This window comes from Triticum dicoccoides, chromosome 3A (genome assembly GCF_002162155.2).
Source record: "Triticum dicoccoides isolate Atlit2015 ecotype Zavitan chromosome 3A, WEW_v2.0, whole genome shotgun sequence".
Classification (NCBI taxonomy): Eukaryota; Viridiplantae; Streptophyta; class Magnoliopsida; order Poales; family Poaceae; genus Triticum; species Triticum dicoccoides.
The window spans coordinates 570,301,322-570,313,781 of NC_041384.1; the positions used below are offsets into that span (position 1 = coordinate 570,301,322).

Genomic DNA, 12,460 nt, shown 5'->3' on the forward strand with positions numbered 1-12,460 from the left:
CGCGGCGCCTCCCCATCGCCGTAGAAGAAGAGAAGGGGAAAAAATCCCTTTTTTTTCTTCCATTCTGAACAAACGCGGGAGTTCAGCGATTTGATTAGTTGAACCTCCGCTTCTCCGAACAATTGATTGGCGTTTTCCCCCCACCTAGTCGGCATCTGTTGGTGGTGATTTGCATCAAGCAGTGATATTTTTGTTTAGCCGTTCTTCTGCCACTGTACCTGCTGGTTCTGCTTGTCTCCCAATCCTGCTTCTTTTTATGTCGTTGCCCCCTTGCATGGTGGATGCTTGGGTGACGGAATCAGTATTTATTTGCTGTTTGCAGCTCTATTTGTTTTGAAGTTTCCCCTCGTACCTAGTAAGAATTTTACTGACATTGACAACTGGTTGCGTGCAGGTCGGAGTTGAGGCCTCTAGTTGAGCCAATGTCTACCTTGTCATCCGCTCCATCTACCGTTCCAGTTCAGGTTCCTCCTCTATTTGGTTTTCCAACCTGCATACTGCTTTGCATGCACCTAAAAGTTGAACTATTATGAAAAGAGAGAAGTGCATATTACACCCCCCAACTCTAGCCCTAGTCTAATATACACCCCCCAACTCCAATACCGTTTAATATACACCCCCAACTCACAAAACTGGCCATAATTCAACCCTCCCCTCCCTTTTGACCGGTTTTGACCCAGTTTGACCGGTTTTGACTGAGTGAACAGTAAAAATAAAATTTTAAAAACCATAATTTTTTTTGAAAAAAAATCAAAAATGTTCCAAGTTTTTTTCACCGCGTGAACAGTAAATTAAAAAAAATCACCTTTTCAGCATGTTTGGACACCTGAGTAAATTCGAGATGTCCGTAAATTTGTTTTTTTTTTTCAAAATTTCAGCTTGGCGAACAGTAAAATCGATTTTTTTTTAAAACCCTTTTTTTGCATGGATGATGTTTGAGCCCGTGCTGATTTTTTTTGGATTTTTTTCCCGAATTACTGTTCACCATGCTGAAAATTTTGAATTTTTTTCGAATATACGGACATCTCAAATTTACTCAGGTATCCAAACATGCTGAAAAGGTGATTTTTTTTTGAATTTACTGTTCACGCGGTGCAAAAACTTGGTACTCTTTGAATTTTGTCAAAAAAAATATTTTTTTGTTTTTAAAATTTTTATTTTTACTGTTCACTCAGTCAAAACCGGTCAAACTGGGTCAAAACCGGTCAACAGGGAGGGGAGGGTTGAATTCTAGCCGGTTTTGAGAGTTGGGGGGTGTATTTTAGACGGTATTGGAGTTGAGGGGTGTATATTAGACTAGGGCTAGAGTTGGGGGGTGTAATATGCACTTCTCTCTTATGAAAATGGTACACATCTTGGCTTATATTTTGTACATCGGGGATCCGTGTGTATATGTTTGTGTAGGCTGTAAGATCTGTACGCTGTCATTAGTTCAATGCTCAATCACCATGTGTTCTATTAGGTACCAAAATGAACAGTCGCATTTTGCTTACAGAAACAGTACTGGCAAGCCCTCCTGAGAATGCATTATGCGCTAAAGTAATGTACATAAATGGATCAACAAGATCCCGCAAAAAAAAGAAACAGAAAAAATCCCCACAATTTGTAGGATCTGAAAGCTCAAGAGAAACCAAAAGAAATCATATATAGTTAAGATCTTTTTATCTGTATGCTTAGCCAATTCTTAGGAGTCCTGGCATTCTAGAAGTGACCTTGTTTGGAAGATCCAATTCAGATATCAACACTACTCTGATCTATTGTGGCGCGCTGCATTTGATCAAAGATTACTATTTTGTTCTTTCGTATCTGAATAAACTAGCACCTAAGGCTAAGGGTGATCAACTCGGAAAAAGGATACCCCACTAGGTTGCTCATTAGGTCCCAGCAGCCTCTGCTGAATTACATTCAAGCATTCTGCATTCTTTCATATTGTCTAGCTGTAGCACACTAGAATTTGGCATCTCAGCAGGGTGGTAAATTGGATTGGCATAGTAATTCCATCTTATGTTTCCCTTTTTCAGCCAATGCCACTGCAAACGGTCCGTGGAACTGAGGTAGTGGAAACTCTTCGTCATGAAGATAATAGTAAAGGTACAACTGATGGAGCGCCCACAGATGAGCATGACCCATGGGACCCTCCCCATCCTCCTCCTCACCCCTCATTAGCTGCCTTGACGTGTCCTATTCAACATATGAGGGAGGTGAAGTAACTAGCCATGCTCAAATGATATATATCCCACTTCGTCCCTCTTATTACACTTCTTTTTGTGCTGGTTCTTAACTGACAGTTCCTATTTTTACAGTACATGCTTCAACTGCAGCGTTTCCTTGCTCATGCAAGAGCTACCAATATAATCGCCCCAGACCGCACTCCCAAGGTTTTTTTTTATACTTGTTCATTTTGTATGATTGACTACCGTTTGGCATCTAAATAATATTCTTGTTCTTTTTCCTGCAATGCCTTTTCTTGCTATCCTGTATGTTGCAACATTATAAAAATGTGTGTATTTTCATCCCTCAGCTATTATCTGATTGTAACTTTCATCCTAAAGTCTCAAACGTCTCGAAGTTGCTCCCTTAATCCTCAATAGTGTGCGGTTTTCATCACTAAAGTGGTTCTGTCCAATCCAAAGCGGTTCTCTGGCGTGGTGCCTACCTTTTGGCCACATCACCCACCAGTTTCCGCCATGCTATCAGTTCCCTTAATTTTTTTGTAAAATTAGTAATAATTTCAAGAGATCTAATTTTTTTTGGAAAACAAGAAATGCTCTAGAAAAGAAATCCCCATAATCACATTTCTTGTATTAAAGAACTTCTAAAAATGTAAAATACAGAAATAACTCAATGCTTATCTATATCAATATAAAAAGATCCAAAGGGGCAGATCCAATTAATCTCGGCCATCAAATCATGTCAATCCAACGACCTAGATTGCTTCAATGTCGAGGGCTCAACATGTTTAGCGTGTAGTTAATTTCATGCCAAATATAGTGCTAATCACATAATAACACGCAAATAATATCCTACTTAATAGCCGCGTGCACTTAATATACTTTCAAATTAACGTGCATTGCACGTACACATTGACTAGTGAAAACAAAAATACGAGGGCGACATTTGTTTTGTCTTGCAGTTTTTTATTTTTCTTAATTAAGTTTTTTTATGCCCAAACGTTGTAATAAACGTATGGAATATCATGGAGAAAATTCGTGACATGCTAGACATATGGTGTGATGAGACCAGCATGCGTTTTGTGCGGCGAATCCAGGAGTCTGAGGTGAAGGAGGCTTTAAAAAGGATGAAAGGAGGCAAGGCGATGGGCCCTGATTGTATCCCCATTGAGGTGTGGAAAGGTCTCGGGGACATAGCAATAGTATGGCTAACCAAACTTTTCAACCTCATTTTTTGGGCAAACAAGATGCCAGAAGAATGGAGACGGAGTATATTAGTACCAATCTTTAAGAACAAGGGGGATGTTCAGAGTTGTACTAATTACCGTGGAATTAAGCTGATGAGCCATACAATGAAGCTATGGGAGAGAGTCATTGAGCACCGCTTAAAAAGAATGACAAGCGTGACCAAAAATCAGTTTGGTTTCATGCCTGGGAGGTCGACCATGGAAACTGAATTAAGCTGATGAGCCATACAATGAAGCTATGGGAGAGAGTCATTGAGCACCGCTTAAAAAGAATGACAAGCGTGACCAAAAATCAGTTTGGTTTCATGCCTGGGAGGTCGACCATGGAAACCATTTTCTTGGTACGACAACTTATGGAGAGATATAGGGAGCAAAAGAAGGATTTGCATATGGTGTTCATTGACTTGGAGAAGGCCTATGATAAGATACCGCGGAATGTCATGTGGTGGGCCTTGGAGAAACACAAAGTCCCAGCAAAGTACATTACCCTCATCAAGGACATGTACGATAATGTTGTGACAAGTGTTCGAACAAGTGATGTTGACACCGATGACTTCCCGATTAAGATAGGACTGCATCAGGGGTCAGCTTTGAGCCCTTATCTTTTTGCATTGGTGATGGATGAGGTCACAAGGGATATATAAGGAGATATCCCATGGTGTATGCTCTTTGCAGATGATGTGGTGCTAGTTGACGATAGTCGGACGGGGGTAAATAGGAAGTTAGAGTTATGCAGACAAACCTTAGAATCGAAAGGGTTTAGGCTCAGTAGAACTAAAACCGAGTACATGATGTGCGGTTTCAGTACTACTAGGTGTGAGGAGGAGGTTAGCCTTGATGGCCAGGTGGTACCTCGAAAGGACACCTTTCGGTATTTGGGGTCAATGTTGCAGGACGATGGGGGTATTGATGAAGATGTGAACCATCGAATCAAAGCCGGATGGATGAAGTGGCGCCAAGCTTCTGGCATTCTCTGTGACAAGAGAGTGCCACAAAAGCTAAAAGGCAAGTTCTACAGGACGACGGTTCGACCCGCAATGTTGTATGGCGCGGAGTGTTGGCCGACTAAAAGGCGACATGTTCAACAGTTAGGTGTGGCGGAGATGCGTATGTTGAGATGGATGTGTGGCCACACAAGGAAGGATCGAGTCCGGAATGATGATATACGAGATAGAGTTGGGGTAGCACCAATTGAGGAGAAGCTTGTCCAACATCGTCTGAGATGGTTTGGGCATATACATCGCAGGACTCCAGAAGCTCCAGTGCATAGCGGACGGCTAAAGCGTGCGGAGAATGTCAAGAGAGGGCGGGGTAGACCGAATTTGACATGGGAGAAGTCCGTTAAGAGAGACCTGAAGGATTGGAGTATCACCAAAGAGCTAGCTATGGACAGGGGTGCGTGGAAGCTTGCTATCCATGTGCCAGAGCCATGAGTTGGTTGCGAGATCTTATGGGTTTCACCTCTAGCCTACCCCAATTTGTTTGGGACTAAAGGCTTTGTTGTTGTTGTTGTTGTTGTTGTTGTTGTTGTTGTTGTTGTTGTTGTTGTTGTTGTTGTTGTTGTTGTTGTTGCTAGACATATGGTGATGATGTGACCTACATATGTAGGCGCTATGTAATTCAAAATTGTTTTCGAAACCATTATGAGAGATGAATGTTGCATGGTATCAAACTATTCATAGTGGAGGGCTCAACTTTGGGTGGCTTAAAAGTTTAGTGCTGAAAGCTACACATGTAATAGCCGAGGGATGAAAAATTGCACTTTTTTCTGATTTCAATGCCATAAAATGCCTTTGTAGAATTCTTTTGCGGTTATGCTTTGTTAGTTGGATAACTGAACTGATTGCCTTCCATTTTCTTTGTACATGGATTGGTCAGGAAACGCTCGTAAAATATTATGGCATATGCGATCGTTTGTCGGCCGTCCTCCAAAAGGATAGTGTTCCATGCTTCCTTCGCATCTTCGAGAAGTATAGGGAGTCCTTCGTTTCTGGTTTTGTCATCATTCCACAAACCCTCGACTTAATTATTCTAGAGAATGCCCTGCGTTGTGCTAATGTTGTTTTGGAGGGGAAGTCGCCAAAGCTCTGCGGGGTGCGTGCCAACCCCAACTACATGACCAGCTTTGGGTACTTCCCCCTCCACCAAGCTGCCGAGTCATTCTCCGCTGACATGGTTGAGTTACTATTTCGCTATGGCGCATCAGCCAATCAGCGCACCTCGGGTAATAAAGTCATTGAGGGCCTCCTCCCACTCCATGTTGCCATCGAGAACACCTGCCAGCATAAGTATCTGGAGGACAACCTATTAGTTGATGAGAACTACAGGAAGGGGAATGTTGAGTACATCTACAAGCTCATACATCTGCTTTGCCTGCCTGAGATGGTTTGTCTTAAATCCCTCCTTACATACTTTGGTTATATAATACTCCCTCCGTTCCTAAATATTTGTCTTTCTAGAGATTTCAACGAGTGACTACATACGGAGCAAAATGAGTGAATCTACACTCTAAAATATGTCTATATACAGCCGTATGTGCTAGTCCATTTGAAATCTCTAAAAAGACATATTTAGGAACGGAGGGAGTAGCAATAAAGAAGTTCAGCTCATCCCAGTTATTTAAATCCACCACTCTTAACAGTGCTTAAGAACTGACAATCTGTGATTATAGTTCAACTCGTGAGATGGATAGTTTACCTTTCAAAACTTCTGATGTACCTATGTCCATAATACAGGAGGCACTGTTATTCTTTAGTCAATGGGAAATGAGTCAAGTTTCTCTGCAAGTATAAGTTTTAAGTTAGTTTTGCCTGCTGACAGAGTTTGATGTCAATCTTTGTTACTCCCTTTGGTTTGGTTCACAAGTCGGGCATGGATTTTTAGGTCTTCAATTTAACTAGGGAAACATGTATTATATTACATATAAAATATATCTTTAGATTTGTTGTCAAATGTAGTTTCTAACCATATAATTTTTGTGGCATATTATACATTTTTTATTAGTCAAATCAAAGACCTAAAAACCTGTGCCCGACTAATATACCGAGCCGGAGGGAGTATGTATACTACAAGCACTTTAAGTGACAAGCTGTTCTGTATTGGTGACTTGTGCAGAAGATCTTCTTGGACACCACTAGATCGCTTGCAGCTCACACTGATAATGTAGTTGATGAGCTCTGGAATTACATCAAGCAGGGGAAGCTTGTCCCTGCTGCTATTTTGCTTCTTGCAGCTCAAAGGCAATACCGTAATCTCAATGGGTTTGATATCATCAAGGCTCGTATCGAGGATTCTATGTGTGGATTAGGAAGTGGTAAAAATGCCAAGGCAAAAAAGCAGCTGAAGGAGATGAAATTACATCTTATCAATGCATTGGTGCTTGTTAGGATAATTCTCAAAGCTGGTGAAGCTCTTGAGGCATATATTCAAACTCACTCAGAGGTACCACATTTTCATTTCATCACGGTTTTATTGTATTTAGACATCCCGATTCTTAATATTCTAATATATTATGGTTTGGCTTTTGAACCTTCAAATATTGATCATAGTGAGACGATATTGTACAACTGTTCCCTTGCCGAACCACAAGGAAAAGAACAGAGTATCTATATCTCAATCATTTTGTACCTTTCTAGTTTTTTCTCAGGTCTGTTCTATTAGATTCCTCTGACCAGTATTTGGTTTGGATCCATATGGATTTTTGACCTTTGGGTGCCTGTTCTTCGGTTTGAAGTCAGATAGCAAAGTTGTCACTACTCTGAAGCGAGTCTGGTCAATGTCATGTTGTCATGGCGACACTAGGTGTTGTGCAGAAATGAAATAAAATAATAATAGTAATGATAATAATATCGTAGTAACTTAAAAAAGCAAAAATTAAAGTAATTGCACCGCAGCAGTTATCAACTAGCAAGTTTATTGCATAAGGTGATAAACCGACAAACTAATGTGATAGTAGCAAGTTTATGGCATAAGATGATAGACCAACAAAATAACCCAATTTACTAAAAGTCATTCCGATGATCATTCCACTCCCACTCACCATCATCCAACTCCCAAACTCATTTGAGCGCCCCTCCTCAACCATTAGTCTCTTCACCACCATGATAATCTTCAAAGTCAAAACCATCCACATCTTCACTGGCATGTACTTTCCTATTCATATTGGCGTCAACTTACTGCTAATTGGTTGGATCTACGCGGCTCAAAATTGAAGAACGGACGCCACATAGGATTCTTACATAGCTAGTTACCAATTAAGCGCTCACAGGCAGAGGATGAACAACAAAGACTAACTGGCTATGCCCTTGCAACCTTAGTGAGCTGTAATGCTAGGTCCCGTTTGACTTCGCGAATCAATTAGCCAAAATGAATACAGATATAAAGAAGCTCTATGTTAGTTAGCTTACAGAAAGTCATAGCTTAAAAGATGATAGACGAAGAAAGTCACGAAAACTTGTTTCACCTTCCTTCACATGACATGATAGGCTGATAGATGTATAGGTATTGATGCTACCATCACATACTTGTTCATACTCATCATCCAAGACATCAATAGTACTAGATAGCATCTCCTCATCACAAGGAAACATTTTCATCATCTTCAACGTATGAACATAAGCACTGTCCTATTCTTTTACGTTAAATCATCAGCTAGGATTCGAAAACAATGCATACACTTTTGCTCCATTCATTCTCCCAAAGTTCGTCATGGGTTTCCATCAACTTCTTCTATAGTTGTAGTTTTCACGCAAAGACTTTGTTGAATTTGTTTTTCGGTGCAAATGTCCATAGTTGCATTAAGCTCCGACATTTCAGGCTTCCCATCGCGGTCAACTAGCCTCAGCTCATTGAGAATATGGTGCCCTTAGTATAGCATTCTAAAATGCCTGAAATGTCTGACATTGCAACCTCATGGATGTGATGTGTTTCCTGGTTCCAGTTTTTGCTAACTTGCTTGTGCCAAAAATACCAACAAGCAGTTTCCCGAAAGCCTCTTGTTTGTGTGTAAACACTATTTTTTTTAACACCTGTAAACACTAAACTTGGCAAAGTGAAGGAAGTGGTGGCAAACCAAGTAACCATGGGTATCAGAATCTTTTTGTCACTAGCGCTGCCTCCTCATCTTATCAAGAAGCTTCAAATAAAATCTCTATAGATCAATGTCCTCTCGCACGCTTGGCTTTGACAATCCACTCCTTCAACTTAATGTCCTCAAGCATTAGGACCAAACAGTTGACAGCACAAGGGGTGCATTATAAGTTTATAACTGAGGATGCTTGTCCATTAGCATCCTTCCCGTTGCCTTGTTATTGCCATGTTGTCCGTAATAATTTTAACCATCTGATCCTGTTGTCTGTAATGATTTCAACAATGTTCCCTACATGCATCTCCTTAATCCTCTCCTCATGCAAGTCCACCAAGTGGCCACACTTTATGTGTTGGCACATAAGATGGCTAGTCTTGTTTGTTGTCAGTGACTTCCATCTTGATTGCTGTCTCCTGGTTACAAACGCTGAAGATTTAATAGCGTCAAGGATAAAAGTGTACTGGTATGTGTCTGTTAAGGACATTTGAGATCTGTAGTGGTAGACATTGCCATTTTGGGTTTATGGGACAGGTTAGTAGATAGCACATCAGTTGAGTAGGCTTGGGTACTTATCAAGTAAATGAAACCAAAATGATAAACTTAATTACTATTGTTACTGGATTAATAGAAGAATTTTATGTAGGCATCTCATGAGGAGGTCCTTGGAAAAGTTTCAGCAGTTCTCCTGAATTGTGATGTTGGTCCTAGTGGAAAAGAAATCTGCATTGAAGACCTTGACTGGTCTGATTATTTCATGCTTTCTGCTTCTATGGTTGTTAACTTTTTGTTTCTGTAGATGATTACTTGCAATATTTTTATTCGTTCTTTTACATGCTCTTGAAGCTGCCCTTATGACTGTGGCGAGCCAGCCGGTATGTTACATGAACATGGTTCACAGTCTGATATTTTAAATGTGCTTTACAAGTTTTGCAAAATAAGGTGTAATAATTCTGTCATGGGAAACAGGGAACACAGGTTTGACCAAGGCAGCCACTGGATCACCTACTCTGGAAGTCAAGGAGAAAAGTGTAAGGATATTTGAACTTGAGTTCCTCTCGATTTTTCTGTTTCTTATTTTGCTGCATGCTGATTATTAGTTTTTTTATGAATTTGTTTTTTCTGTTTTAATTTCTTTCTGCTGTTTACATGCTGAGACTGAGGAGAAATTGTGTTAGAACTCATTTGGATGGTGAGAGTGACATTCAAGTTTTCAGGCTACAATTTCACGGATCATCCCATATTTTAGGAATGCAGATTCTGTGAGCTTATGCACCCGGGCCTCACTATCCTAACACTCCAATGTTGCTTTGAGATCTGTGCTACACAACTACCTTATTACATGGAATTTTCTCTTTTTTGTTCCTCTCATATAAAACATGTCTTGAACTTCAAACTTTGCAGTACAACATAACTTCGTAACTAGAATGTGAGATAAAACTTTCAGATTTTTTTGTCCGACATAAATATGAAAAATAAGATTTTTTAATCAAAAAAATCTCATTTTGTATATTTATGTTGGACCAAAAAATCTGTAAGTTTTATCCCACATTCTACATAGAAAGCTTTGTTGTGCTGCAAAGTTGAAAGTACAAATACATGTTCTATATGAGAGAAACAAAAAAGAGAAAATTATTTGCACGAATCTTGATGCAGAAATGAGTGGTTGGATAAGGAGTACCCGGGTGCATAGGCTCTAAAACATGTTTCCGCATATTTTAGTGTTGCGTGTACAAATGCAAGAGTTCTATGATGGCCAGAGCTGAAACTCTTGTTTTAATATTTATCAAGACAACTGATATGCAAATGATCTTGTTTTGTTGTAGTAAAAGTGTATGCATAAGACACATGCCATTTTTGTTCCTTTTTGTACTCTGAATTAACAAAAGAAAGCAAAGAAGGGGAAAATCTGGTCTATTATGGGAGTTTAGGGTCTCGGGCTTATAGGTTATACTGTCTACACCTGCTGTTAAGCACTTGATTTTTGCAGACCAAATGGTAAATCAAAGTGCTTGATCAAGACTGTTGTTTATTGTATTGTGCGTGATTCATGACATAGTAATCCATATGCAGGCTTTGTGTATCTTGGTTTAGGTTGATATCTTCATTGTTTACGTTTATTTGTTTTTTCTACACCTGAAGAGGGGGTGGCGGTGGATTGATTTTTATTTGTCCTCTTTTAAACCTCAAGAGGGCCTGTACATTTTGTTTGATCATGTTAAAATATGTACCGTAGGAGGGCCTGTACATTTTGTTTGATCACGTTATAATATGTATGTATTGTGTCTGTTGTTAACGTTGATATCTTGATTATTTACGTGTTAACCAGGCTGTGACAAAGAAACCACGAGATAGCCACTTGTATGCAAGAAATCAGTTTTTCCCGATATGGAGATCAGTGTTAACAGCTCGGTTTATTTCAAAGATCTTTCCACCCTATGCACCGAAGAAAGAGTTACCAATATATACTCGTGAGGTTGATTATTCCGGTAGCTCCGAGAAGTTGAGAGCTGAAAGGCACTCTGAGATTCGTCTTGGCATGTTGGAGAGGAATTATCCGAGAGTAGCACCTAAGCCCAGGCCCGAGCCCAGGGGGGTGCGACCTGTGCGGCTGCACAGGGCCCCCCGTTTTTGAGGGCCCCAAAATTTTACACAATAGTACTACTTCCTCTGTATAGATGGGCCTTCAGTCTTCGATATGGGCCTCTGTTCCTTGCGTCTGCCGCGCGTGAAGAAGCCCCCCATCGGGCCGTCGGGGGTAACGCCTCATCCATGGATCGAGAGACGAGCGAAGCGACGAGGCGTTCCTTCGTCCATTCGTCTGGCGCTGGCGGCCATCGCTGGACGCGGCAGGTTAGGGCTCCCGACTCCTCTGTCCAGTTCTCTTTTCTTGGTGTTGAATCCACGGTCGAGATGTTTCAGTACTTCAGTTCCAATCCAAGGTGGTAGATTCTTTCTAGGAGACAGGACACAGGAGCCCACAGGGAGGATCTGTTTCATCGGTATTCTGAAGGCAAGGAAAGGTCAGGTCATCTTTCAATCTCCGAATTTTTAAGCATCTTCGCGTCAATAATCGGTGATCCTGTGATCCCTTACCATGAGTTTCGCTTTCCGCCCGCTATTTAGTCGTACTAAAATCTTGTGGTTGATTTTTTTTTCTTTTCATCTATTAGGCGTTTAGTATTGCAGATCCAAGTGGCAAGTCATGTCTTCGTTTAGAAAACATGAATCTCGTTATCAAAAGTGTTTGGACAAACAAAAAAATAGAGGATTTAACTTGGTCCCAGAAAGATGATATTGTTTAAGTGAATACTATACAACCAAGAATAGGTATAATTCTTGATATTTTCAGTTGGCATGTAAGATATTGTGATTTTTATATTACTATAGTTATGTTTATGTAGTGTTTCTTAAGCACGGTAGAGACCATTTTAGAATTTTGCACAGGGCCTCCGATTTGCCGGCTCGGCCCTGCCTAAGCCGATGCCCGCAAGTAATTATCGATCCAGAAGGTTATTTCGTACTGCTGCGTCGACTGTCCTGAAGATGCTTAAGCGCGTATGAAGACCTGAGCAGGAAGGTATAATATCTTGCCAGTCCAAAGCTTCTGGACATGATATGTTGAGGTTGAGCTGCACTGATATCTGTTTGGCAAATTCACTGTGCAGGTTTGCTGAGACGAGCATCGGCTCTCCCTGCAGTTAGTCGAGAAGGTTATCGAGCTGCGTTGTTTTACCCACCATAGTGGATGCTTGATCCTTGTCTATTAATGCTCGCAATCTCGTTATTAATCTAAAACTGTTGTCTGTTTAAGTAGTAGTATATATCTTTCTGAGGCTTGACATGGGCATGGAGGTGTGGAACATATGTCATATTCAGCTTTAACCTTGACTCTAATTCTTATGTAACCAAGCTCAGCGGCAGCCTGAGCAAGATGACTGTAATTGATTTGCATAAAA

The 12,460-nt window shown here is 40.6% G+C and overlaps 1 protein-coding gene across 1 annotated transcript; it reads left to right on the forward strand.

Annotated features, from left to right (window-relative positions):
- The first annotated feature begins 2,024 nt into the window (after positions 1–2,024).
- On the forward strand, positions 2,025–12,071 carry LOC119272576. Its single transcript, XM_037554043.1, has 9 exons — positions 2,025–2,054; positions 2,304–2,378; positions 5,297–5,803; positions 6,533–6,859; positions 9,148–9,245; positions 9,348–9,376; positions 9,471–9,532; positions 10,831–11,097; positions 11,982–12,071. Exons 1-9 carry the CDS (start codon positions 2,025–2,027, stop codon positions 12,063–12,065), a joined length of 1,479 nt encoding a protein of 492 aa, XP_037409940.1. The 3' UTR covers positions 12,066–12,071.
- The last annotated feature ends 389 nt before the right edge of the window (positions 12,072–12,460 follow it).

What these genes read in the sequence shown, in the direction of transcription:
- LOC119272576 (XM_037554043.1), top strand. Translation starts at nt 2,025, where the DNA reads ATGCCACTGCAAACGGTCCGTGGAACTGAG. An exon ending in TGACTGTGGCGAGCCAGCCG is followed by an intron (nt 9,377 to 9,470) that starts GTATGTTACATG and finishes CATGGGAAACAG; the next exon opens with GGAACACAGGTTTGACCAAG. An exon ending in TGGAAGTCAAGGAGAAAAGT is followed by an intron (nt 9,533 to 10,830) that starts GTAAGGATATTT and finishes CGTGTTAACCAG; the next exon opens with GCTGTGACAAAGAAACCACG.